This window comes from Cebidichthys violaceus, unplaced genomic scaffold (assembly GCF_023349555.1).
Source record: "Cebidichthys violaceus isolate CVI_PGR_0920_01 unplaced genomic scaffold, fCebVio1.0.p SCAF_8, whole genome shotgun sequence".
In the NCBI taxonomy this organism is placed as follows: Eukaryota; Metazoa; Chordata; class Actinopteri; order Perciformes; family Stichaeidae; genus Cebidichthys; species Cebidichthys violaceus.
This window is the reverse complement of record NW_027176964.1, coordinates 160,136-185,882: the sequence shown is the minus strand read 5'-3', so window position 1 is coordinate 185,882 and position 25,747 is coordinate 160,136. Positions and strand designations below refer to the sequence as shown.

Below are 25,747 nucleotides of genomic sequence, written 5' to 3'. Positions count from 1 at the left end.
AATTCCTCTGCTGTCTTTACACGGTGCTTTTCTTCTTTATGTCTCTTTTATAGATGCTGAATCTGTTTGTGGCTGTGATCATGGATAACTTTGAGTACCTGACGCGAGACTCCTCGATCCTGGGTCCCCATCACCTGGACGAGTTTGTTCGCATCTGGGGGGAGTATGATCGTCTGGCATGGTGAGACTTGGATCTTATTACTGCTGTGTTTTCACATGTTCCGTTTTATTCAGACTCGAGCAGACCTGATCAACAGTCATGTTCTGTCTTCATCCAGCAGAGGGCTGTCAAAGCACATTTTCAGTGCAATGAGCTGTCATGTTTCCAAATGAGCATCTGTGATAGAAAAAGCCAACATTGCACTAAAAATCTCAAATGCCACAGTACAAGATTTTAAAATGGGAATTTCTATTCATCTGTGTTTTATGCCACCCTTCACTAACCTCTCCACCTTCTGTTTCTCTGTGCCTCCCCTCACCTTTCCCTCTGAAGTGGTCGTATCCACTACACTGCCATGTATGAGATGCTGACACACATGTCACCGCCCCTGGGCCTGGGCAAGAAATGTCCTGCTAAGATCGCCTACAAGGTACTGACAACATTATCACTTTTTTCTAAACACTGACGGGCTGAATGAAACGAAAACTCAAGTACAATCCTATATTTATTGGATTACGGGGAACATACCAACAGACTGTCTATCAACTCCATTAAATGAATCTCCTTCTGTCTTCTTCTCGTTTTCTCTCAGAGGTTGGTGTTGATGAACATGCCTGTGGACGAGGACATGAGCGTCCACTTCACCTCCACCCTGATGTCGCTCATCCGCACAGCTTTGGACATCAAAATAGCCAGAGGTCCGAGTCCTGAATTAGCATGTCCAGATTGTGATATGGCATTTAAGGGTTCAGCCAAGGATTATTTTCATTATTGTTTTTTTGTGAATTATTTTTTTCATAATAGATGAACTACTTGGTCTCAAAAAAAAACGTAAAAAGGGGAAAATGTCAAAGAAGACGTCAAATAGTTTGTTTTGTCCGACCAACAATCCAAAACTAAAAACAGATCTGTTGATGTCATAGAAGACGAACGTGCAGCAAATCATCACAACTGAGAAAGTTGTTAGTTAATAGTTAGTTAATAGTTAGTTGATAGTTAGTTAATAGTTAGTTGATAGTTAGTTAATAGTTAGTTGATAGTTTTAGTTAGAAACACGTCATTTTAAAATGAATCACTTCACATGTGATGTTGTGAAAGATTACATTTCACCTGTGCTTTTTTCATACTGATATGTTTGGTTTCTATTCTTGAAAAATGACATCAATTAACTTATCGATTGATCAACTAATCGTTCACCTTCAGTTAACTGATAATGTAACTTCTTATTATTTGCCAACGTGGCTGAATGTGGATGTTTGTTTCAGGCGGTGAGGACCGCATCGCTCTGGATAGTGAACTGCAGAAAGAGATCAGTATCATTTGGCCTTATCTGCCCCAGAAGAACTTGGACCTCCTGGTACCGATCAACAAAGGTCTGGCTCTCAGTAAGGAGGAAATACTCCATGTAATGCTGAGAGACGAGCAGCAACAGTTAATGTAGCGTGTCTGCCCTCACAGATACGGACATGACAGTGGGGAAGATCTACGCCTCCATGATGATAATGGACTACTTCAAACTGAACAAAGCCAAGAAGCTCAGGCAACAACTTGAAGCTCAGGTCAGCTCTGCATGTTGTCATCTTCCTCACCCTCTTTTAAAATTATGTATTCAAAGAAAAGAGGTACATAAATTAGACAACCATGTCGATAATCACATGCAATCTATTATAATTTAATTTAAGGCACAATTTGATCAACAACATGGAGAAAGAAAAAACTCTAAATGATTAGCTACGATATGACCTTACCTTTTAAGATGAAGAAGGAAAAAAGATATATGGAAAAAGGAAATATTGAGGAAGAATTGCAGTCTAGCAAATCAAGAATCAAGTTCCATCCCAGTTGACCATATTTCTTAAACTTCCAAACATAACTCTTTACAAAGAGGAAGGAATGACTTCATTGTCTTGTCTTTGGGGTCCTCTTTGACCTTCTTAAAATTGGGCCTGATCAAAATTAAAATGAAATCAGAATGAAGCCCCCTGACCTCCGTTTGATTTGTTTTTGTTTCTCTCATCTCAGAAGAGTAGCTTAATGTTCAAGCGTCTGGATGCCTCTACGCTCTCGGAGGACATTCTGTCCAACACCCAGACGCTGCCGATGATGGCCCACAGCGCGGGCTCAGCCCTGTGAGTCTGCGCTCATGTGCACGTCTGTTATACTTGAACTTGTGTATTTATTAACGAGTTTGTTGACTGTTTCTCTCTGTTCCAATACAGGACCAGGGGAGGCTTTGTGGCTTTGAGCCCCATTTCACCTCAGGAACTCTTTTTGCAGCCCATAAGCTCCGACACTGATGCTGCTCAACAGCAGAATCTGGTAAGAAAGAGGATCAACATGAGCCTACAACCATTAACGCCGCAACCATGTCTGCATGAGAGCTTAACAAATCATTGTCGACTTATCACACCTATGTGGAGAGGTTGTGGCCAGTTAACTGAATCAGCAATTTTCCTTTTCAGTTTCTTGAATAGTTTTTGGAGGTCAAGTTCAAGAAGATCATTTTGAAGAGTAGAAATGTGGGTTTTTTTCTTCTTTATTATCCTGTTATTCATAGATGCAGTCAGTGATTCTAATCCAATTTGCTTTTTGTTAAATTCAGCGAAGATCTCCTCGTGGTCCGCTAAAAAAAAAAAAGCCCTGACTCTGTAAATGGGAAACAAACAAAGTGGCTCGGACCGAGACACACAACACTATTCATGCCAATCAGCAACTGTTACTGCTTGTACAGGAACAAGTCCACAGATGTATAAAGAGAAATGCATTGGGAGCGAGAAGGACGGTAAATCTGGAGGGAGTGTATTCGGTTTCCAGAATCGCTTACTCCACCTTAAATGCAAAACGCATCTCCTGCACAAAGGCGTTTCACCTCAGTTGAAGCCCTTAACATACTATAACGTATTACACAAGACAAAAAGAAGTTGTCAGGGGTGAGCTGGGATGTGTCGAGCCCACCAGTGAGCAGGCTTGCATAGAAAACAATGGATGTCTGTGTGTTTTCACACGTCATATGCCGCTGGTGTGTGTTGCGCTGTTGCAAGAGTAATCTTGTGATCCCTAAGAGGGGGTCCCCCAGGTTCAAAACATTGTCTCAGAGCACATATTTTAGCTCGCAAAGCAAAACGTTTCACAAATCATTTAAACTGTGACTTGCCTCCGTGCCTCGCTGCTCTCTGTTCTCCTGTCTTTTAGTCCTCTGGAGGTTGGAACAGCAAAGGCAGATTGTCAAACTTGTTGTTGTTTTGCTGTGTCTATACTGTCTGGTTTTACCGGTCTACGTCGCTTGCTAGATGAATGATATGAAATGATTCTGAAAAAACGCACATGTAAGTGTTCGCTCTTGCAGAGGAATGTGTTCGCTCTTTAGACAGATGTCGTCTGGCTCTTGTTTGTGTAGCTATTAAGACCTGAACGTGCATGACTGAATGAACTTCCAAGCTGAAACATGGACCTCATCTTTCCCTGTGATCTGTTTTGTTCATTGTCTATTCTCGCTTGTCTTCTCCACTGTTTCTATTCCTCCTTGAAGTCAGTCTCCTCGTCGCTAGTTGTTAATTTGTCCGTTTTTGGCTGGAATGGCTTCTGATTGGATGGCGATGTCTATGATAGATGACCCTTAGTGATGAAATGGCTTGTGTGCCCTCCTCTCAGCTGAGCTGGACCTCGGCATCTAAAGGGCAGTCCTGTCGGGGGACGAGTCTGATCGGTGTCTCTCCTTGCCCTCCTCTCTTGTTTCTGTACACACCTAGGTGGGCGAGTGCAGTAGGGGGATTGAAGCCCCACAGGAGCTCCCACTAGGGAAGGGTCTGTGTGTGCGGGCCTCTTCCATGCCCCGTCTGGCTGTAGAGTCGCAGGTACATCTTCCATGACACGGCCTCTGTGCTGGAACTCCAGGACGTCAGTGGCTGCATGGGCTCTAACGCCAAAGTGCCTTGTTCCTTATGTGATGCTGAGAAGTTTAAATCAGAGTTTTGGCTTTGTCTTTTGCTACTTTGGGAGTCTGATTAAGGTTCAGAGAATTGTTAAAATGGGGTGTGATCTTTGAATGCTGATGCCTTCTAACCTTGAGCTCGCTCTCTTCTCGAGAATAGAGGAAACTAATCCAAAATAGTCTGATAGGATGCACGTCGTCTTTTGCACTAACTGAAGCATGTTCTGTTTTTAAAAAGCTCTCTGCAATGGTCCTCCTGCTCCTGAATGAAGTGAGCCGAGTGTAATCCCTCATGTTTCATGTTTTCTTTGTTTATGCACCCTGTGCTTTCATGTTTGTCTGTTTTTGTTTTTGTGTGTTTTCACATATAATAAGACGGAGGTTGCAAGTGGCTCCATGAAACGTTCAGCCTCCACTGTTGCCGATCAGCGGGTCAACGGTCTTTGGGAGGAGGACAAAAGTCCGGAGAGAGTTTATCGACCTCGTCACAAAAGCTACAAGGCTGCTGGTGAGTCCCGCTCACCCGTTATCACGTCGGCTTGTGTGCGTACGGTATAAAGTGTTTATTTGGTCATCCCACCATTGGCAAACATGGAAAGGCAATGCCTTAATTCATGTTGTCTCCTCTCCTGAATGTCTTCCCTCTAGTTTCCCGCTCAGAGCACTGGAAGCAGAGCGACAAGGAGCGTGGCCGGTCTAAGGAACGCTGTCACCTCCTTTCTCCAAACGCGTCTCGTTGTAACTCAGAAGAAAGGAGTTTGCAGCCCTCACGATCTTCTAGTGCAGAGAGAGCACACCCCCAAGATAAACAGGTGGGTCCAACTAGCTGATTCATGGTCTTAAACATTCATCAAGGCACAAAGTAACAACACAACACACTTAAAAGTGAAATTGAAATTGAATCAGCAAATGTCCCCCTCCATTTCTAATTTGCTGCATGTGCCCCTTTAAATTTTGACAAGTTTATTAAGTTACTGGATGTCTTGGAATAGAGGATCCAAAAAGTCACGTTTGTTCCATTTTGTCTTTATTCCCGGCTCCAGGGCAACAGCTCGGACAGTCCGGTGCCCTCCACCTCAGAGTCCAGCACCCCCAGCGGCCGACGACCCGCATCCCAGGCCCGCTCCCGCCCCCACATCTCCTACTCCCCGCTGCACCCCTCCGTCGGCGAGGACGACGATGAGCAAGGCAGCCCAGAGACCGTGAGGCGGGGCAAGCCCAAATGGAAGACCCAAGAGGGGGTCGCAGGCGAGAGGCGGAGCGACGCAGACCGAGACCGAGACCCGTCCCCACCTCGACGCTACCCCTCCGAGCCGTTCCTGGCCTCCCAAGACGGCGACCACAGCCCCGACCCCTCCGGCCCCATGGAGACGTTGACCTTTGAGGCGGCTGTGGCCTGCAGCCTGGGACGCTCAAACACCGTCAGCTCGGCCCGGCCTCGCTTGCGGACCGGCTGGCAGGTCCCCAACGGACACTTTCGTAAGCGCCTGGCGCAGACGACCTCTGTTGCGGGCTGTGATCCTCTCAGTGACACAGAGGAGGACGACCGGTGCTAGGGACAGGACGCACAGCGTGGAGGAGGAGGAGGAGGAGGAGGGATCCCAGAGAGGCGTAAGAAGGCGCTGTACGACAACGTACACAGTGAAGGTCAATGTGACTCTTTTTGCATCAGTGCTCGCAGGCCGTGAGCCCCTCTGGATGTTTGATAAGATGTGAACCCAAAAACGAATGAAAACAAAAAGAACAATACTTCCTGAAACTGTAGTTGCCAATTCACACAGAACACTGACAATAAATAAGGTCTATTTCCTGATATGTACTTGATGATAGAGAGTAATAACACATCTCAAATAGTTGTGGGATGCAGAAAATAAATGAATGGATCAAATTACGTCATTTGTGTCGATAGGTATTTTCATTTCTGAAGACGTTTCTAAATGATTCAGTGTGGCTCTTAACAGTATTTATCTGTGGGGTGTGTGAATATGTAACTACATTTTCTTATAAATTGATTGTTTTGTAAATACGTTGTGATCATCACACCATTGCCATTTATTAGACCAGATCAATAGAAAAAGCCATGACGAAGAGGCAATCGGATACTTTACCAGACAATGTGGATACAATAAGTAAAACTCAATAATGCTGGATTTTTTTTACAGTATGAATGAATGTGCAGGGGAAAAAACTGCCTGATTTCCCTCGTTATTTTACTTTTTTGTATTGAACATAAGTTGTGAGAAATGAATACAGTTATAGAACAACATGGAGAAAGATGCGTATTTGTTAATCATGCCTCCAACAAACTTCAAACCTTTAAAATGATCCTTCAAAATAGTCGTGTTACTTTTATTTCTACCAGTCTACACCCTTTAAATGAGACTTTCCCGACAATCATTTATAACATTTAATTTTGAGAATTGCTGGGCGTGTAATTTTACTGTGAACTGATACAAAATGATCTTTCGTCGATTTTCACCTTTTTCTTCCTTGTGAATATTGTACCAACCATTGCAGACGATGACTGTAGAAACACTCTAGACACCCCATGACACATTTGTTAACATTACTCTAACTAACTTACTAATAATGTACAGAGGAATTATGCTGTTTGTAATATTTAGAGAAAAAAATAACAATACACAGTATCAGCTGATGAGCTTTAAAGGTAAAGGAATCTTTGGAAATGTTCATTTTAAGGTTTGTGTTTTTGTTTTTTTTTGCCTGAAGAAGGCCAATTCTGTGAAACTCACGTAACCAAAAACATGGAGATTTGTATCATAAGTACCTGGAATGCAAATACTTTGTGGGTTTTTATGTGTACAATAGCTGTATATACAAATAAAGGTGTCCTCAAGCTGCCACTGTTATTGAATGTCATTTATTTTATTTAAATATGAAGCCTGGGAAAACATCAAAAACCTTGATAGATGTGAAATTGAAGCAATAAACAATTCACACAGAAACTGTATTTAAATGTATATTCTTGATTTACTATCGTTATTAGTTGTTAACACTGATCACACCTCTGATGATCTGAACTCATGTTATGAACTGTCAAAACAAGTCTAATAATGGATTTTGTTCTATTCATGGAGGCTATCTATCTGATTATCTGACACATATTTTCTGTATATAGTCCTCGCTAAATACTACTACTATACAGATGCATACAGACAGTAGTGCAACTTGCTATCTTAGAAAGCCGTTGTCCCCCGAAACTTTAGTCACCACACTATATTTCCATATTCCATTTATCATAAGAACAGTGTCAAACAATAGAGATTGATTGTACTTTTACAGTTTAAATAAAAACACATTACAAAAGCAAGCAAGAAGCAAGCGTGTGACAACATTCAATTGTAAAAAATGCAATTGTTGTAGACACATTTTTTAAAATTGATTTTATGCTTCACCCACACAGCTGTTTTCACTTAATGCGTCTGTTTAGACCTCTACATCTGCGTAGGAGACTCCAGCCTGTGCTTCATAGTCCACTCTTCCAAGGAAGACATTTTGTCAATTAGATTAAATTAAATATGATATAGCATGTAATATAATACATACAGTATAATGTGATAAAAAAGTGTAGTTGTTTTACCACAGAATGCCATTTGCCGTGTAGATATTACATTAAAAATAATCATTACATCTTTAACAAACTGATTCAAATTGTGCCTGTAGTGTTGAAAAATATGTATGCAATAAAAGTATGAAAGAGCAAAGTGAGAGATTGGATTTGGTCCAATGCACATTTTGTATTAATAATTTTGAATGCTAATCTATTTTTTACAATAATCTCTTCATCAATAGAGTAATTATGAATTATTAACACATTATTCTGTTCTCTATCATTCATTTTCATGACTGAAAGGGGTGGGACTTCGGCTCTCTATCAGAACTACATAAAGGGGAATCATCCAATCACAGCGCAGAATCACACCCCTACGTCATATCCAACGGACTGATAACATGTCCTCCGGTTGAAGAAAGAGCTAGCAAGGAAGCGAACTGTTTAATATTACTCGCAAAGTTCAAAGGCGGAGATGTCGCTACAGTGCAAAGCTCAGGCCGCTCAGTGTGACAGCCACAGCTGCTGCTGAAGTAGATAGTTTGTAGAAATTGTGATTCTTTTAAAGGAATGAGCGACACGGAAGTCGTCCAGCTGGCTAGCGAAAAAAGTAGCTAGCTAGGCTAGTTGTCGTTAGCACGGGAGTTCTTTGTTTTGTTTTTCAGTTGGAGGTCCCTGTGTTCACGAAGAGAAACTAGTGTTGACAGCTTTAACAGTTATCGTTGATGGAGACGTTTTAGAATAATGTACATGGTATATTTAGCAATGTGTAGTTGAACTACAAGTTAATGGTTTAGTGGGATATTAGACAAAACTATCATTAGCCACCGAGAGCAACTTTAGCAAGAGAGATCAGATTTTTAACGTCGGGCAGGACCGGGCTGGAGACACGAAGACATGGGCAACTGTCTCAAGTCTCCGACATCAGATGACATCTCTCTGCTTCATGAGTCCCAGTCAGACAGGGCGAGTTTCGGTGAGGGGACAGACCCAGACCTGGAGCCTCCTCCTCCGTACCAGGTCAGAGTCTAACGTTACCAACAACTCCCAGGGTGTTTAATTTAAGAAAATAAAAGTGTCTGGCTCACGAAGGACACGTTGTTGTAATATAGCGTTAGTTAAATACCTAAATGTCTATTTGCAGTAGGCAATGTTTGTGAAATGATGTCCGTGTCCCGTGTTTCATGTATCGTTCTGCCTCGAGTTCAGTCTAGTCAGGTAACACCCGAGTAAACAAACGGGTTTCAGAGTAATCATCATTAACTGACCAATCAAGATTATCCAGACCTGACAGCTGCTTTATCTTTCAGCCTGTCCCCACACAGAGCCTCACCAGTTTGTTTACTTTGTACAGACGGAGTAAGCTGATACAGGAGGATAATTGTGTTTTTTTCTCCTTTTTGTCTGTAACCAGGAGCAGGCTCACATGCCCATGTACCACCCCACGCCTAGTCAGGCCCGCCTGGCCACCCAGCTGACAGAGGAGGAGCAGATCCGCATAGCTCAGCGCATCGGCCTCATCCAGCACCTCCCGAAGGGTGTTTACGATGGAGGCAAAGACGGCTCGGAGAAGAAGATCAGAGAGTGAGTGATGTTTACACAGAGGGAGGTTGTTGGCCATCAGAGCGGAGCAATATAGACTAATTCAGACATCATGTTGTTTTGTACTCCTGACTTCAGTATTCAACATCTAAAGCAAATTTGTGATTTTGGGCTGTATATATAATCTTTGCTTAACTTGATAGTCAATTATTTAGAAGAAACCATTGGCTGTTTTTTTGCTTCTTAATGTGAGGATTTGCTCTTTTCAGTTTTATATAATTTTTAAATGAAATACCTTTTGGGTTTTGGACTGTTGGTTGAACAAAACAAGTCATTTTAAGACCTCCCCTCAGGTCCTTGGAAACGTTGGTGGCAGTTTTTGTAGTATTTTCCCCCCGAAATCAGTCTACAACATAATGCCATGATAACAATATGTATTTAAAAATAAATCACAAAAAATAGAAAGCACCACAATCAAATTGAATTTAAATTCAATTGAATAGATAATCAGCTTTAAGAAGCTGGAACCAGAGAATAGTTTGCTTTTTACCAAGTTCAATGTTTAATAAGCTATCAAAATATTTGCTAACTGTAGAGTATCTGCTCCATACTGGTGTGTATTCAAGCTCTTTATTTCCTCTGTTTTCAGATGCGTGATCTGTATGCTGGATTTTGTTTTTGGGGACCCCATCCGATTCCTGCCTTGTATGCACATCTACCACATGGACTGTATAGACGACTGGCTGATGAGGTCCTTCACCTGCCCCTCCTGCATGGAGCCTGTGGATGCTGCCCTGCTCTCCACCTACGACGATACCAACTGATTTTTCACCCCTCCTCCCTAAAGCTTAGATCACACACACACACACACACACACACACACACACACACACACACACACACACACACACACACACACACACACACACACACACACACACAAACAAACAAACAAACAAACAAACAAACAAACAAACAAACAAACAAACAAACAAACAAACAAACAAACAAACCCAAACCCAACAACGGCCCTCTGATAGAGTGAGAGGAGCTAAAAAAAAATGTTGACTTTTCTTGCACTTTGAAAAATTCCAAATTTGCCACCCAAATGTTGGCCCTCCATGTCCCCTGGTCTAAATAATAAGCTGGTCTTAAACATCAGTTACACAAACTGGTTCCAGGCGACCCTGCATGACTGTGTGTGTGTGTGTGTGTGTGTGTGTGTGTGTCTTGCTGACGGTGAGCATGGAGGGTGTGTGTGAGAGCTGTTTGATGACTGTGCATTTCCACTTGAGCCGGTCTCAGTGGCGCCGCGCCCCCCCCCCCCCCCCCCCAACTGACCCCAGTTCACCTTCATTCCCAGTTAGTCATCATTAAAATGGAGAGTAAGGTCAACAGGTGATCGACCAGAATGCTACGAGTTGTTGCTAGAAATCTGTTGGATTCAATTTGAAGCTTTCTGTGGCAACAGTAAGACTTCCTCAACAAAGTGATCTCCTGAACATGCGCTCACATTAAAGTGGTCCTATGCTTTGTAGGCATTGGAATAAACAGCATACATTTACAACTGTTGGTCTTAGATAATACAGAAGAAATCACTCTCCAGATTGTTAGGATTACAAACAAAGAAACCCCTCAAAGTTAAACGTACACCTACAGGAGATCCAGGCGACGTGATGTTCGGCTGCTCCAAATGGCCGGACTTTAAAGAAAATGCTTTGAGTCGAAGGGAATAATGTCTGACGGGAATGTTTCTGGAGGCGGTGTTTTAAAGTAGCTGGCAGCCAAAGTAAAGGGCTCATTGGTGCATGGGCAGGGTCAGTCAAAAATTAGAAAATGCTTGCACACACTTTTCATCTGATCCAGAGATTTGCACTTTACTTATAGGACAGTATCTAAACAATATATTAATATATGTACCTTATAACCTTGCACTATCAATACTTCATTCCGTCATTTCCTGAGATGCAAAAGTTCTATAACTGAAAAGGTATTTTCAAAGCTGTCAGTAGTCACTTATCACATTGAGGTAAGCCTGAAGATGTATTTAATGAAATCTGTGATTCAGTAGTACGAGCCTCCACTTTGTTCCGCTTGACTTTTCATTCTTGTGTGTTTTTGTGTGGAAATGAAGGGACAGAGGCTTGCTACGGTTTAAAGGAGAAGTTCAACATTTTGACACAGCAAGAAGACATCGATCTGATTCTGTGCGTTAAGTTTCTCCTGGAGCAAGGAGGTGATTAGCTTAGCTTAGCATAGCATAATGACTAAGCAGGGGTAAACTGCTAGCATGGCTCCGAAGCTGCGTCCTCGGAGATACACAGAAAAGCAAGTGTATCTCCGGTAACTGGGAGTGAAGTGTTCAATAAACCATTTAAGTACAAGATATAACGTGTTAATAAGGAACTAAAGAGTGCTGGTAGGCTTTGGAGAGCTAGGCTAGCTGTTTCCCGCTGCTTCCGCTCTTTATGCTAAGCTAATAGCCTCCCTCATCTAGCTTACTTGGCGTACAGACATGACGGAGGTATCGATATGCTCATCAAAGCTAAGAAGCATTTCTCAAAAATGTTGAACTGTTCCTTTTTAAGGAAAAAAAAAAAGGCTAAATTTGAAGCGAACGTGAAACTGTTAGATTTTGAATCCACATTAGTACAAAGTCATTTTCTTTATTTGACACAATTGTCACGTTTTTTTGTTTCATTCCACTATAATGTTTCCTTATTTCCATTCACTGTAGCAGTAGTTGCAGTCATTTCCTCTTGATTTGTGACATGGTTTGGTGAAAGTGTGGCTCTATTTTTCTGTTTCCTGTGTTTTGTTAGTTCCACTTTGTATTTAGGACAGTAAGTCAATGACTTTTCCACTGGTTTAAGCCTGACTGTGCAAACCTCTGTCCCAAATGAATTTCAGAGTGTGAGAGACTTCTTTTATCGCGTGATAGTCACAACTGAGATATCCAGACTTTCATTAAGCTTTTCCTTTGCTGTGTTTTTCATCTTAAGTTTATTCTGAAAATGATGTCCTGTAATCTTGTTTTATTTCTTTGTTTTTGGAAGGCTAGAAAGCCATCATGTAAAAAAAGAAATAAAGATAAACAATTATATATTTCTTATTGTTTAATTAAGAACTAAGATATAAACAATATGTGTGCATCAGTCAGGTGTCAAGTGGACTAAATGTGTGCAAAGGGGCAGATTTGTGGCCCTGTGATTATCACAATAAGAGAGTACAGAGCACACCATAGGAAATTCCTTTGAGCCTTTCATTAATGCAATCCTACAATCTGGCAGTGGAGTGTAAAACGTGACAAAATAATCAGAGTTCTCCGTTTGACTGATGGAGCAAGCGAGCCAAAGCCACATTAGGAATGTTTGATGCTTTGTTTCCTCGCCTTGCATCAGCTGGGGAGGAAACACGTGAGTCCAATGGAGTGTTTTTTATTTTGAGTGGAATTATAGAAACAGAAGGAGAATCCTCCTCTGAAACTGTCCACACAAGATCCATTCAAACCAAACGGACGCCTTGTTTATGCACATGGATCTCACGTACAATGAAATGTGCTTTATGTGGACTCATGCCACTGTGTATCAGGGCCACACATCCATCATATGCACTTAAAAAGAATAATGGATTGCAACATGCCCTTTTGTTCTTTCTTTCCTCAGATTATGCAGCGACACAATTAATCAGCTTTGCTGTGTTGCAAGATCTGCATGAGATTCGGACACAATAAGGACGGACACGAGAAGGTCACTTGTTCAGGCGCAAACATAATACGGTTTTGTGTGGCAACATATTAAATCTCTGCAAATATCTCAAGAATTTAGGCTAAAGGATTTATTTTTGTGTTAAGTGTTAATTGGTCTATGATGTATCAAGAGAAGTGCCTGCTTGTTTAAAGGTATTACAAAGCATCATTAATGTGCATCAGGTTATTTTAATCCCCAGAAACGGAGCTCAGGGTCAGTATTCATGTTAAAAACCAGTAAAGAGGAATGAACCCCAGTTCACTGGGCTACCTAGTAAGTAGTACCTTATAACAGAGGAGTATAAAACAACACGTTTTCATTTTGACAGGTTTATTTTTCCAACCATGAAATAGTCATGTGAGGCAACGTTTTCTTTTATTAAACCAATGCTGACAATTCAGGTTTAGACATTTGAGTACATCCAGCAACTAGAATCAAAAAGCCACATCAATTCACATTCCATTTCTATTTTACAACCCAAGTCAACTGCAAGTGAGACCATACAACCATTTAGTCATCATTTATCCTGTTTTTGAATACTGGGTAATGGCTGGCTGCTGTTGACACCCTGAGGAAAGCAGCGTTAGGGTTTGTACATCCCATGAAAAGTGACAGGCATGGTGCACTCCACTTCTGCTCGGGCGATCTCAGACATGTCCTTGGCGTTGAGGATGAGGAGGTATCCTGGTCTCTGAGAGCCTGGAGCCACCACGATGGTCAGCAGCACTCCTGAGGACGCAGCGACAGATTACCGTGAAAACAAGTTCAACCACAGTGGGTGTCAGGTTTGAATATATTGTGTTTATTTTGCTGTTTGTCTTACCATCATCCTCATCTACCCCATCAGGAGTCTGAACAAACAGGGGCTCTGAGGGGTAGGAGTCTGGCTCTTGCCACACCCAGGTCTCCTTGGTCTTCACATTCAACTTGCAGATCTACGCACAACAAAGTCAGTTCACGAAAAGTGACTTGTTTTACACACTTAACCCGTTGAAGGTATTTCTTTAACTTACCCTGTCTGGTATGAAGTGGTTGAGACCCAGGCCGTAGGCGTACGAGTAATTCTTTCCTGCGTACTTCTGGTAGTTGATCTGAGGGAACTCAAAAGCTACAAAAAAACACATTCAAATGGTTAAATAATGACAACTTTTCCATGTATATCAGAAGTGAATGTGTCCACCGTGACTTAGTGAGTTAAATCTGTTGGCTGTGGTTGCACCTTGGCGAGGCCCGGAGAAGAGCACCTCCGGCTCCAGCCAGATGGTCCCATCGGCGTGCATCGTCGCTGTGGCTGTGGTGTACGGCAGGCTGACCAGGTTCTTCCCCTGCTCCTCCTACACCGCGATGAGATGAGATCAAATGACATGAGACTTTACCTGTGTAGGTGGCCGTTTGTGTCCTGACGAGCAAAAGACGGGCGACTCACCTTGTGGACGTCCAGGGGAATAACATATCTGCGGACCTCCGGCTGTGGCGCCATCATGGCCGCCTTCTTCACCTCTTCCCAGTTGGCTCTCAGGTTGGCCAACCAGAGGTAGTTGTAGACGAACTCGAAACTGCACGGACAATGAACAGCAATATCTCTTGTGTCAAACAACTCTGCAGAAGATGTACAGGGAAGTCTAAACGGTGCTTTAAACGGGATTGGGAGCATTTTGATTGCCTTCCATATTTCTCAACATGGTGACGGCTGAGCAGACGGCTTGCAGCTAGCGGTGCTAACAGCGCTAACAGTGCAAACAACGGCAAAAGTGCTGACAGAGCTAACAGCGTGATCAACAGTCACTCTTCTATATCTCTACATAGCAAACAGTTAATGTGCTGAATCTCGTATATTGCACCTTTAAATTAAAGTCCAACATTTACCCTTTCCATCCACAAAGGTCAACAACAATGAAGCCTTGGTCCTCATAGGTGTTGATGTGATGAAACATGCCAATGGCCGCCCCTTTGTACTTGTGATTAATATACTCTCCTGGTTCTTTGCTGGCAAGGTGAAACAAGGTCTGTAAAACACAGAGGAGGCATCGTGAGATCACAGGGGCCGAGGCGATGATAAGTATCAAGGGTTAGAATCACCAAAGACAACAATGTGCTGCGAGGTCTCACTCCTTGGTTCTCATTGGACTCAAAACAGTCCATGTAGTTGGAGCCTCGGATGCTCCAAGCACTCAGGAATTTCAGCAGGTTGATTTTCACCGGGGTCTCCACGAAGACAAAGTAGTTTTCTGACATACCGAAGCTGAAATTGTGAAGGAGAGGTTGTCAAAACTTTGACTTTCTGTGACAACACTGATAACATACCAGGTGGAGTCTACACACACCTGTGCACATAGGAGGGCTTGAACCTCTCAGCACTGGGGATCTGCACCACCACCTTGCTCTTCTCAATGGGATCAGACTTATCTAAGAAAAAAAGAGGCTTTTTAAAATTATGTTTGGTTTAGCAAGCAAAAAAACGAATTATGTTTTCTTTCTTTTCTTTTATTTGAGAGGTCACATTGATTCCTCTAACCCTGAATTTACCATTCAGCAGCACATTTTTGTTATAAAAAGGAGCTGAGTTTAAGGAGAGTTTAACTGAGTTTGTTATGTGTGGTGATGCCAGCGGCGCTGATCCGAACCTTTCTGTGTGGGTGGGATCTTGACAATGTTGTAGGCCAGCGTTGCTCCCTTCCCCATGCAGTTTCCGATGTTATACACTGTACCATCGCTCTCAATGTGAGGGTGGGCTGTCACTCCGTTAACGTTGACATAGTTACACAGGTCAACCTGCATACAAAATAAAGACATTTCACTGTGCTGTGGGATGAAATAAAAAGAGTGTTTTACGCCTCAAATTCTACAGTGTATTTGCATTGATATACCTTCTTCAGCGTCTCCAAGGTGTCCATGTTTACTTTAGTGATGTAGTTGGTTTCTGTTACGGCATAGAAATCCTCACCAACGGGGTAAACGTTCACCAGGCAGTTGTCTGTGACCTCAACACCCTTGAAGTAAGAGAAAAACCTGCACACAAAAAAACGATTACATTTTACAAAAGTAATATCGTGAGCTGAAACGACGGCAACGAAGCAGATGTAGCATATTCAGCAGTTTAATGACCGCCAAAGGGAAAGTTTGCTAACTTTAAAGTACTCGCCATTTGTATTTCCTTTTTAAATAAAAAACAGCAATATCCAGATCATTCTTGTGTATTTTTACGTGCAACCCACCTGGAGAAAATGTTTTTGCAGGGATCGGGGTACGCAAAGGTGCCGAACTCAGTGATCACCACGCGCTTCTCTGTGATGGCTCTCACATAGGCATCTGTTTTGACATACCTAGGAGGAGAAGACAAATTGGAATTTCATCCCAAAACATTCAACATCCAATTTGAAAAACAAAAAATGTTCTATTGATTCATGGACAGCCTTTTATCTTATAAAATGTTGCTGCTGCAGGTTGATTTTTGCTACAAATAGCTTGAAAAAATGACACAACACACAACAGTATTCTTTCCTTCGGGTCTTACTTTCGGAAGTAGGTGACCTGTCCGTTCTTGAAGTCGAATTTGTGCATGAGGGCCTGGCCATCGAAGAGGTGATAGAAGGGTTCATCTCCAACCTCAAAAAGCCCAGGTCCTAAACGGAGGAGGCTTCCCTTCAGAAAGGAAGGAATCCTACCTGCAAAACACCAACATAAAAAACACAAATCAGAGGATGTATGGATTGAAAAAAACAAATCCTTTCAGAGCTTTCTTGTGCTCTCAGAAGAAACATACTCAAGTTACAAGACTTAGTTATTTCTGTGTGAAAGATGCAGACAAACCTATGACTGTCGCTGGAAGAGGGTCAGACAGCTCCTCACATGTCTCAAACATCTTCTTGTAGCCTCCAGCTGGGTGTTCAAATCTGTGATCAAACAGTGAAGACATCAACCAACACTGCAGCCAAGTAAACTAAATCCTTTTGGCTTAGTAAGCTGCAGACACACTGACTGCTCAAGTCACTGCTAAAAGTCACAGGATCAAGGTAAAGAAACATATTCATAAGAGCAAAAACACATTATTTTATCATTTATTTTAAAAAGTACACTTTTCATATCAAAAGCTAAACCAATTACCAAATAAGTTATAGCTACAAAAATGCTGTCCGCACTTAAAAATGAAATAAAAGAATAAAAAGTAAATTAAAGTTGGAATAATTCATGAGAAACTCACCGGCTGACCATGTTTCCTTCCTGTTGTGGCACCACACAAAGCAAACTCTTAAGAAACCCTCTGGTCACTTCTGAACTGGACGTCTCTCTCCCAGTGGATTTGGGGTATTTATTTGTCTAGTCCCCCTCACGGTCACTGGAAATCTGCGCTGTAACCTTTTCTCCTGGCCAATCATGTCGCAGCGTGAACAAGAATCCCATTGTGCCAATATCCTCTGCTGGGTGACCCAATGGCTGCCCCTAAGAAACCGGATTTAAGGCAGAGAATATCTATCACGCAGAATTGGCAAATGTGTTGCAATTGTGCATGTGATTTTTTTTTCTTCAATTGTGTCAATTGTTATGCTTTAAGATATAGATAAGCTGAGTCATACTAAGTGCAGTATATTTCAGAGTATTAATGCAACATGTGGGGTTACACAAGAACATGGAGCCAGTATACAGAAGTGAATGTGGATTTTAAGTTCAGTAATTCAGAATGTGTGCAATTCATAGAATCATTTTGGATTAAGACAAAATTGGAACAAAAAGTACCACCACTTTATTCTAGATGAAATAATGGTTTTCTGAAATAGTAGTAATAGTAATAGCATGACGATCTATTGTGAAACAACAATAACAGTGAACCGTCACAACTATTTATAGAGCATCTTGTACAAAATAGGACGGTTGCACACAAAGCTAATTGGGTGAAATGTGGCCAGTTGTTCTTTGGTCTGAACTCGAAATGCCTTAACTTGCTTGTCTCGGTGTGACTATAATCCAGGTGAAGGGATTATGTTTGACGTAGCCTCAAGAACAAACGCTGCATTGTTCCTTCTGGGAAAACACACCATTAGTAGAGAGAGAGTTGTGTCAGTGGTGGGGGTCGTGATGTGACTCCCCCAGCCAACACATGCAGACTGACCTGAATTAGCAATGTATAACATTTTTATGAAACTATGAATCAAAAAAGGAAAAGGTCGGTTAGTGAGTACTACTCAGTGAGAGTGACAGAGGGGTTCAGTCAGAGTTCAGTGACCCCCAAACACAGCAAGGACCCAAAAATGTGGAGGAAACTCCCCAAATGATTTGAAATCAAATGACCCAATTGTGTCCACCAATTGTAACTTATAGTGGAACGAACATGCATGTTGCTTTCAGTAACTCTGGAAAACAATAATTTATACAATTTCACAAAACCATACCAACTCAAACTCCACTTCATAGCTTTTTCTGGGGCTTTCAACCATATCACATGGTCATCATCGTTGATGTCACATCTTTCGCGAACACCATCCGCTGGTGAAAACTATGTGATGTTGGTTGAAAACTCCAGAAAGAGCCAGTGAGCAAATATGAGGTGTAAATATTGTTGGCTGAGAAGTTTGGGCAATTTTGTGTTTCTGTGTGTGTTTGAGAGCAACAATAACGTTGCTTGAGCTGGGATTGTTTTAGTCAAACTACTACTTCCAAGGCCAAGAATGAACTTTGCTAAATGTTTTGGTTAGAGGTTATCAGAAACAATCTAATGATAGGAGATGTAACCATGGCTTAGACTTGCTCTCCTTTCCTCTGCTCTGTTGTTGTCCTTCTTTATAATCCTCTATAAAGGAGAGGGAGACCTCTGTTGGTCGGTTTATGGTCAAGACTTTTCAAACGTAGTATCAGTGTCGCGCGCGCTGCTGTGCAAGGCTAATGTTAGATCAATATATCAGGGGAGGCGAAACTAAATATAGTAATAAACCTAAATTAACCTGCGATGTTGTTGTAAAAATATCGACGTTGCTCTCACAGTAACGCGGGTCAACTACACGCATGCGCACTTCGTTCGGAGTAAACAATATGGCGGCGGTATGCTACAGCCTGTTGACGTAGTCGATAGCTAGCTCCTAGCGTTAAGTCCGCCATTTACCTCCTAAACAAGCTGCTAAAAACAACCAGCGGAGAACCGCGACTTTCATTTACGTTTAGTGGTTAACGGTGGGCGTTGCTGTTTAAACGGTTTTTAATCGGGAAAGATGAATTACACCACGAAGGTGGTCCAGGTGACCAATGTGTCGCCGAGCACAACATCGGAGCAGATGAGAACTCTGTTCGGCTTTTTGGGAACTATCGAAGAACTGAAGTTGTTTCCACCAGAGTGAGTTGACTGTGTTGGTGATATAACGTTACTCTGATGGCGGTGAAGTCACATATTAGCTGTGTGTCTTCTCTAAACAGGGAGACTGTATTGGATGGAAACCTAACGAGGCCTAACCACGGGGCCTAGCATGCTAACCATGATTGTAGCTAACAGTTAACGTTAGCCTAATAACGTTACCTAACACCAACTCGCTATTCTACGTAACTGTACACACACGTTTCTTTAAACGACCCTGTACGTATAGCTTGTGATGAAGGGTAAAATAAAATAGTAGAGGCTTAAATAGGACAACGACTAAAACGTCTCGTGTTAATTTGATTGAATGGGGGGGTTGCGTTCTTCTCCCCAGTAAAGGCAGAAAGTTAAATAATCAAATCCTCACAATGAGTAGAGTCATGTTGGATCTATTGTTTTCTGCTGTCTCATAATTATATAAAACAAAAGGTACAAGTTAAACCGTCTGTGTTGACTCTCCCTTACTATCATGATTTTAACTTTGTGCATAATAATCTATTGTTTAATTATCGATTAGGATATTCATTGTTTTTTGGATTCATAGAGAACACTCAGAATGTCCTGCACCCCATGGTGAGGTCTTCTCCGACCCAAAGAGAAAAGCAGCAAATTCACACATTTTCGAAACAGGAGCCTGGGAATATTTTGCATTTCCCTCCATAATCGACGAGTAAATCACCAGAAAATGAGCCTGCATTAAATGTGATGATCGATCAAATCGACTTCAGTTCTACATGGTATCTCCTACTTTAACGCAGTACCTTTAAAAACTTGGTTTTATGGGGAGCAGGGAAATGGTAGTAAGATGAGGCTTTTAGTGTTTTGAGGGAGTCTGTGTTGCAATAGCTCAAATCCTGCCTAATGTCCATGATATGCATTTGTACCATAATGGCAGTATTGTGTGTGTGTGTGAATGCTTTTTCATGCCCGTGTTTATGATTTGACAACATCACATTGTCAAAAGACAGGACAAACAAAGATGCATTGTTTGGATGATTGTTTGCAATTTCATGCTGGCTAATAGTAATATTTGTGGCTTCCTCTCAATAGTGATTCTCAGATGCCGGTGACATCGCGGGTGTGCTTTGTGAAGTTCCAGGAGCCGGAGTCCGTTGGAGTGTCTCAGCATCTGACCAACACCGTGTTTGTGGACAGAGCGCTGATAGTGGTCCCGTTCGCCGAAGGTTTGTCACGTCATTATTTCCACGTATGAGTGGTCCTCGTTGATTGAATGGCATGAATAGTGAAACTGTAAAAGAGTAAAAAGCATTTAATCTGGGCTTTCCCATTAGTGAACTGCACAAGTCAACTCACCCTGCTCTGTTTATATGAAGTATTTAAAGATAATTTCAATGATATTGTTTATTCCATTCCTTCCCATTGTCTATGAGAAGTTCTTCAACAGACCTCTATTGTCAGATTTTTGGTATACTGTGGTGACACATCCCATGTCTGTTATACCACCACGATGCGATTCTTTTGATAAACTGGAATTTATTTCTTTGGGCAAAAACATATCAATCGTCATACATATGTCTCTGCCTAAACAATAATTGGTTGTGTCTGTAGAAATCGCAGTATACCAAAAAATCTGCTTGACAGACATTTTACAGATTAGGAGTTGAACATTGCCAAGCTGTGGGCGCCGCAGTGAAGTGAAGTTGTTGAAACTCTTAACCATATGCATTTTATTTTCTCCCCCATATTGGACTATCCTCTGTTAAACTTCTCTCTGTTATTTGTGTGTGTGTGTATGTGTGTGTGTGTGATTTTTGTAGTGAAGAAGGCAAAAGCAGCCCCCTCGTTGATGGCTGAAAGTGGTCCTCTGCCTGCCAACAGGGGATTGTAGACATTTGCAAAGGCCAGCAAGCATTCAAGTCCCACCCGCTCTTTTTTGTGTCCTCTATTCTTTCTCTGCCTTCTCTTTCCCCTTCCTTCTGTCTAATTTATCTTTTCTAGGTGGTTTAGCTTAAGGTACAGAGCTCAGATAGCAGGGACATAGCCTGAAGCAGTGCTCGTTTTGCATTGTTTTGCAACACTTTTGAATGCTGCTTTGCCATTTTATGGCGAAAGAATTGTTCCTCAACGGATAAGGCTGGCATTTATTCTTCTTTTTTAAAGTGTTAACAATCCCATGAAAAGACTAAAAGACCATCATTCACCAACAACCATTAAAAGTACCTCATCGAGCCACACTGCTGCACTGGGTGACCTTTTAGTTCATTATGATGAGCGCAGGCATTGTAGTTTATTTTCAGTCAATGCCATTGACGTATTAGTCCGCCACTGAAAATAGTCCCCAGCAAATGCACTTTTTTTTTTTTTTTTTTTTACTCCTGTTTGAGAAACTTCTGTTGTTTTACGAAGTCACTTAATCTTTTGTATACAGAATCGAATGGTATATCTGTGACCTGTTTCTAAAGAAGTGAGATCCTGGCTGAGAGCAGAAAGTATTGACATGAACCAAAAATGTGTATGTCGCCAGCCTTATCTTATTAAAATATGTCAATTAACTCTTAAGAAAAAGGTTTAAAAAAATCCATTTGTTATTCGGGTTTGGTGTTAAAATCCAATTCAAAGACACTGGGTGTTAATAATTGCTTCATCACTCAATGCCCAGGCAGCTGACTCTGCACATACTTAACCAAGGAACTCTAGTCATTGATTGGTTGTCTTAAGATGCCCACCCAACGTGACACGATGTTGGTCAAATATATTCTCTTTAACAGTGGTCTTCTTTTGTTGTTGTGTTTTACAGTTCTTTTTCCTGGCTCAGCCAGTCCTGTAAACCAGGCCCTGCTGAAAATACCATCCAACAGTTTTGTCTCCTGCAGCAATTTCTCTCTTCAGTGTGCTCCTATATTTACATGTTGTCATTGTTGTGTGTCTGTATTTACGTCATGTCTTTTTGTGAAAGAGTTGGTTTTTTTTGGGGGGGGGGGGGGGATTTATTGTGAGATGATTATGAGGTGATTTATTTGTCAAATTTGGCATTTAAAAAAAAAAAAAAATACAATCAGTGGCAAAATGCAAATAAAGATGCTGCCGTTATCTTTGATTTGGACCGGTAGCGCAGACTGCTCAAAGCAGTCCTCTGCCTAGGTTTGGTTAATTGAAGCAGCGGCAGGTAAGGATACTAGACTAATGATGTACGGCAGACACGCTACCCACCCTGAATTCTGCTATTGTCATTTAGTACATACCACTATATGCTCTGACATTTGTGTTTTTGGTAAGTAAACACTGATAGCTTGTATAGTGTTCTTGCCAAATCCCTAAAATTCTCTCTGTTGTTTGTATCTCGATTTTTCTCTGTGTGCTTTTAGTAGCGAAGCCGCCAGCGTGAGTCGCTTGTTTCAGTAAACGTCTTAATGAAAAATGAGGGCTCACCCAACTGGAGAAGCAGCTGTGCTTGCTAACGTTTGGTTCATGACTTAAAAAACACTTTCAGGTGATATATTCTTGGCAGTGTTCATTGGAGTAGTGTGATATATTCCAGCAATAGTTAAGTCACTGCAATGATTATGTTGAATTAAGGGAACTCTTCTCTGATCTGTAAGGTAACCATTTTGTTGAACCTAATTTGAGGAATTGCAGTGTGCAGTTTTTTTTTTTTTTCTCCTTTTGTCTTTTCCAAAGTGTCTTCTCTGTAGTTGAAGTGTGTGGAGATTCTCTCCTAATGCCGGTTTTTATTTTTCTGTAGGATCTATTCCTGACGAGGCTAAAGCTTTGTCACTGTTGGCGCCAGCAAACGCTGTAGCAGGAATTCTGCCAGGAGGAGGACTTCTCCCAACGCCCAATCCCATCTCCAATCCAGGGGTGAGACTTCCTGCTGGATGTGGGGAAATACACTGCAGAAAGCTAAATTTATGCTGCCACGTTGTATACAATTTAAACAATGGTAGTACAACAGATGTTTGTGGGTGATGTCTTTTGTGTGATGGTGGTTTGGAACTGAAAACATGGCCGCCCCCTCTGTCAAAATATGGAAATGATGATATTAATACCAGTTTGAGTACATGAACGCTCAAGATCTCAACAATATGCTGACATAACAAAAGCACCGTCCCACTCATGTATGTTTTGATTTTATTCCAGATGGGAGGAAACCCTTTCGGTGTTCCGAACATGGATGCAATGGCTGCGTTTGGATTCCCAGGAGCCAATATGAATCCACAGGTGAGAGGCACTGAGAAGTACATATATTCCATAACCTGTCAAGTTAAATATGCAGCATGTTTGATTCGACAAACCTTTTTACCATCTTCCCTCTTTTGCAGGCTGCTGACCAGCTGTTGAAGTTCATGACAGATCCAAAGTAAGTCGTTGTGAAGAAGCTCCTTTTGTGCCCGAATGCAGTTTTAAATGACGGAGTAAAGGAATAGATGTGCAGGTGACTTTGTGGTAACGATGAGTCGACTAACTGATATTCTTTTGTTCAGACTGAATCCTTTGGCTGCAGGCCTGAACCTGAGTGCCAGTCTGAAGGCAGACGCTTCTAATAAAGAAATCGAAGAGGCCATGAAGAGAGTCAGAGAGGCCCAGTCGCTCATTTCTGCTGCCATTGAACCTGGAAGTAAGTGCACTAATGGTTGGAGGAAGACTTATTGTTATAGATTTCAGCATTTTCCAAAAGGTCCTTTGTCCATTGTGTCTTGACAATGCTAAGAGACGACCGGTTTCTGTCCTGCAGATAAGGAAAGCAAAAAGAAGCGCTCTCGTAGCAGGTCCAGGTCCAGGAGGAGGAGGTCCAGGTCACGTTCCAGACACAGGTGATCACTACTGTTAATGATCTGAAGAGTCGAGAAGAAGAAGCTTTTGTTATATGAGAACAAAGTTAAATGGAGTAAATTTGTGTTTGCAGGCGAACCAGGAGCAGATCACGGCGACGATCAAACTCCAGAAACAAGAGGCGCTCCAAAAGCCCTCGCAGGAGACACACCGACTCCAGAGACCAAAGCAGGAGATCTCCAAGCAGATCCAGGTGGGTTAGCTGCATCAATGCTTCACGCCAGTAATGGCTTAAGATGTGATTGAGCCGTTCTGAGATCTGAAATGTGTCCACAGAGATAGAAAGAAAGATGACTCAGGCAGAAGAAGATCCAAAACACCACCTAAGAGCTACAGCACAGCCAGGAGATCTCACAGCGGGGACCGGTGAGTAGAGCGGAGCGTCTCAAGACAAAAAATTCAAAATACAAACGTTAACATTGCAGCTACCAATTCTTCTGTTTTCAAGTCGTCCGCTCTCCGTCCTGTCACACAGGAGACGCAGGAGAAGTCGAAGCCATAGCCGATCTCCTCCCAAAAAGAGGACTCCGTCTCCTCGAAGGTCGGTGTGTTCATGTGACATATTTGTGGTCGTTGGTCCAGCCCAACATAAAGTAAATATCCTTGGTGTTGGTGCATCCGCGACACGCCTGACTTCTCCTCTCCAACCGTCCACAGACACAAGAAGGAAAAGAAAAGGGACAAGGAAAGGGACAAAGACCGCAAGGGGGACAAAGAACGCATCCGCGAGGAACGTGAGCGCTCCGCCAGCAAGAAAAAGAAAAGTAAGGACAAAGAGCGAGAACGGGAGCGCGAGCGGGAGAGGAAATCAGACGGAGAGAAGGGAGACGTCAAGGTCAGTACAGTGTGTTTAACACAAGCCTGCACTCTTACACACTTAACCTAAGCGTTGCTGTTTAAAACTAGTCTGGGGCTCTTTTATGCGTCACACCGTCACATCCATTGGTTTTCCTTTCGTAGGTCACCAGAGATTATGATGAGGAAGAACAAGGCTATGACAGCGGGAAGGAGAGGGAGGACAGGAAGGATTCTGACGACTCTGCTTTGTCTCCTCAGTCTGTAGAAGGTAACGGCACGTCGCGGCCTGTGAAGCAGGCCAAAGTTAACGGCGCCGACGATCACCACGAAGAGGACATGGATGTCAGCGATTAGGTGGTCCGTCCTTCTTTGTCCCTCATTATCCCTCCGTTTTGGTTGTAAACATGTTGCGACTCCCCCCCCCCCCCCCCCCCTTTTCCTCACCACCACCACCCCCCCTCCTCCCTACTGGGGTTAATCTAAAATGTGAAGTGAGCGTCGAGTGTATTGATCTTTCTCACAGAAGTCATCAGCTCTTTTGAGAGTTTGTCCGATGACGTCGTCACATCGCTTCAAAGTTACCCACACGCTCCTTTTGCCTCTACAAACGTAGTCGGTTGAAACTGGAAGTAGGCTTTGCTTTGCTTGAGCTTGTGTTGTCAGGTTTTGTCACTTTTTCACATATTGTATCTTTTACATTTTTGTTTAGTGGTGTGTTGTTCAGGCCTCTTCCCCCCCCTCCCCCCCCCCCTCTCCAAACAGTTAAATACATTTGTTTCTTGTTATTTGAACGTGTTGATTGTTTTATCAAGGATTTCTTTTATAATAAAGCCTATTTGGAAGAAACAGACGTCGAGAAATTGTT

At 42.3% G+C, this 25,747-nt stretch overlaps 4 protein-coding genes across 7 annotated transcripts in view; 3 read left to right on the top strand and 1 right to left on the bottom strand.

The window, feature by feature from the left end:
• The window catches only part of LOC137866104 (voltage-dependent R-type calcium channel subunit alpha-1E-like), a 52,650-nt gene extending 45,695 nt beyond the window's left edge, over nt 1-6,955 (top strand). Inside the window, exons 37-47 of one of the 2 annotated variants that reach the window (XM_068701773.1) lie at nt 54-181; nt 494-590; nt 753-858; nt 1,426-1,533; nt 1,619-1,719; nt 2,183-2,289; nt 2,380-2,479; nt 3,910-4,014; nt 4,467-4,599; nt 4,740-4,903; nt 5,135-6,955. In XM_068701773.1, the coding sequence (XP_068557874.1) occupies nt 54-181; nt 494-590; nt 753-858; nt 1,426-1,533; nt 1,619-1,719; nt 2,183-2,289; nt 2,380-2,479; nt 3,910-4,014; nt 4,467-4,599; nt 4,740-4,903; nt 5,135-5,647 (1,662 nt within the window). In that variant the 3' untranslated portion in view covers nt 5,648-6,955. The remainder of the gene's footprint in view (nt 1-53; nt 182-493; nt 591-752; nt 859-1,425; nt 1,534-1,618; nt 1,720-2,182; nt 2,290-2,379; nt 2,480-3,909; nt 4,015-4,466; nt 4,600-4,739; nt 4,904-5,134) is intronic. The other variant, XM_068701774.1, reaches the window with a different exon arrangement.
• A 1,105-nt stretch (nt 6,956-8,060) lies between these two features.
• Nucleotides 8,061-12,307, top strand: LOC137892805 (RING finger protein 11-like). Its single transcript, XM_068738191.1, has 3 exons — nt 8,061-8,682; nt 9,077-9,246; nt 9,854-12,307. The coding sequence occupies exons 1-3, from the start codon at nt 8,560-8,562 to the stop codon at nt 10,026-10,028; spliced, it is 468 nt and encodes a 155-aa protein (XP_068594292.1). The 5' UTR covers nt 8,061-8,559; the 3' UTR covers nt 10,029-12,307.
• Nucleotides 12,308-13,292: 985 nt separating this feature from the next.
• On the bottom strand, nt 13,293-17,218 carry LOC137892804 (retinoid isomerohydrolase). Its single transcript, XM_068738190.1, has 14 exons — nt 17,155-17,218; nt 16,764-16,846; nt 16,468-16,618; nt 16,169-16,276; nt 15,821-15,962; nt 15,578-15,725; nt 15,278-15,359; nt 15,063-15,195; nt 14,820-14,959; nt 14,380-14,509; nt 14,173-14,287; nt 13,967-14,061; nt 13,777-13,888; nt 13,293-13,682 (listed from the first exon to the last, which is right to left on the bottom strand). The coding sequence occupies exons 1-14, from the start codon at nt 17,163-17,165 to the stop codon at nt 13,537-13,539; spliced, it is 1,596 nt and encodes a 531-aa protein (XP_068594291.1). The 5' UTR covers nt 17,166-17,218; the 3' UTR covers nt 13,293-13,536.
• Nucleotides 17,219-18,962: 1,744 nt separating this feature from the next.
• LOC137892537 (serine/arginine-rich splicing factor 11-like) lies at nt 18,963-25,728 on the top strand. 3 transcript variants are annotated; one of them, XM_068737756.1, is made up of 12 exons: nt 18,963-19,275; nt 20,344-20,477; nt 22,997-23,112; nt 23,392-23,472; nt 23,574-23,611; nt 23,736-23,869; nt 23,987-24,065; nt 24,158-24,277; nt 24,361-24,450; nt 24,560-24,625; nt 24,742-24,919; nt 25,141-25,728. In XM_068737756.1, the coding sequence occupies exons 1-12, from the start codon at nt 19,154-19,156 to the stop codon at nt 25,234-25,236; spliced, it is 1,254 nt and encodes a 417-aa protein (XP_068593857.1). In that variant the 5' UTR covers nt 18,963-19,153; the 3' UTR covers nt 25,237-25,728. The 3 variants fall into 3 exon arrangements, with proteins under 3 accessions (XP_068593857.1, XP_068593856.1, XP_068593858.1); XM_068737755.1 differs by having other exon boundaries at nt 25,045-25,728; XM_068737757.1 differs by lacking the exons at nt 18,963-19,275; nt 20,344-20,477 and adding an exon at nt 21,140-22,744 and having other exon boundaries at nt 25,045-25,728.
• Nucleotides 25,729-25,747: the final 19 nt, after the last annotated feature.

Bases quoted from the DNA above. Each gene is read 5' to 3' on its own strand.
- LOC137892805 (XM_068738191.1), top strand. From the start codon at position 8,560: ATGGGCAACTGTCTCAAGTCTCCGACATCAGATGACATCTCTCTGCTT. The intron at 8,683-9,076 runs GTCAGAGTCTAA...GTCTGTAACCAG, and splicing joins AGCCTCCTCCTCCGTACCAG to GAGCAGGCTCACATGCCCAT. The intron at 9,247-9,853 runs GTGAGTGATGTT...CTCTGTTTTCAG, and splicing joins TCGGAGAAGAAGATCAGAGA to ATGCGTGATCTGTATGCTGG.
- LOC137892804 (XM_068738190.1), bottom strand. The intron at 15,196-15,277 runs GTGTGTGTAGAC...TCACAATTTCAG, and splicing joins AAGCCCTCCTATGTGCACAG to CTTCGGTATGTCAGAAAACT. The intron at 13,683-13,776 runs GTAAGACAAACA...CTGCGTCCTCAG, and splicing joins TGGGGTAGATGAGGATGATG to GAGTGCTGCTGACCATCGTG.
- LOC137892537 (XM_068737755.1), top strand. From the start codon at position 19,154: ATGAATTACACCACGAAGGTGGTCCAGGTGACCAATGTGTCGCCGAGC. The intron at 23,473-23,573 runs GTGAGAGGCACT...CCTCTTTTGCAG, and splicing joins GAGCCAATATGAATCCACAG to GCTGCTGACCAGCTGTTGAA. The intron at 24,451-24,559 runs GTGAGTAGAGCG...CCTGTCACACAG, and splicing joins AGATCTCACAGCGGGGACCG to GAGACGCAGGAGAAGTCGAA.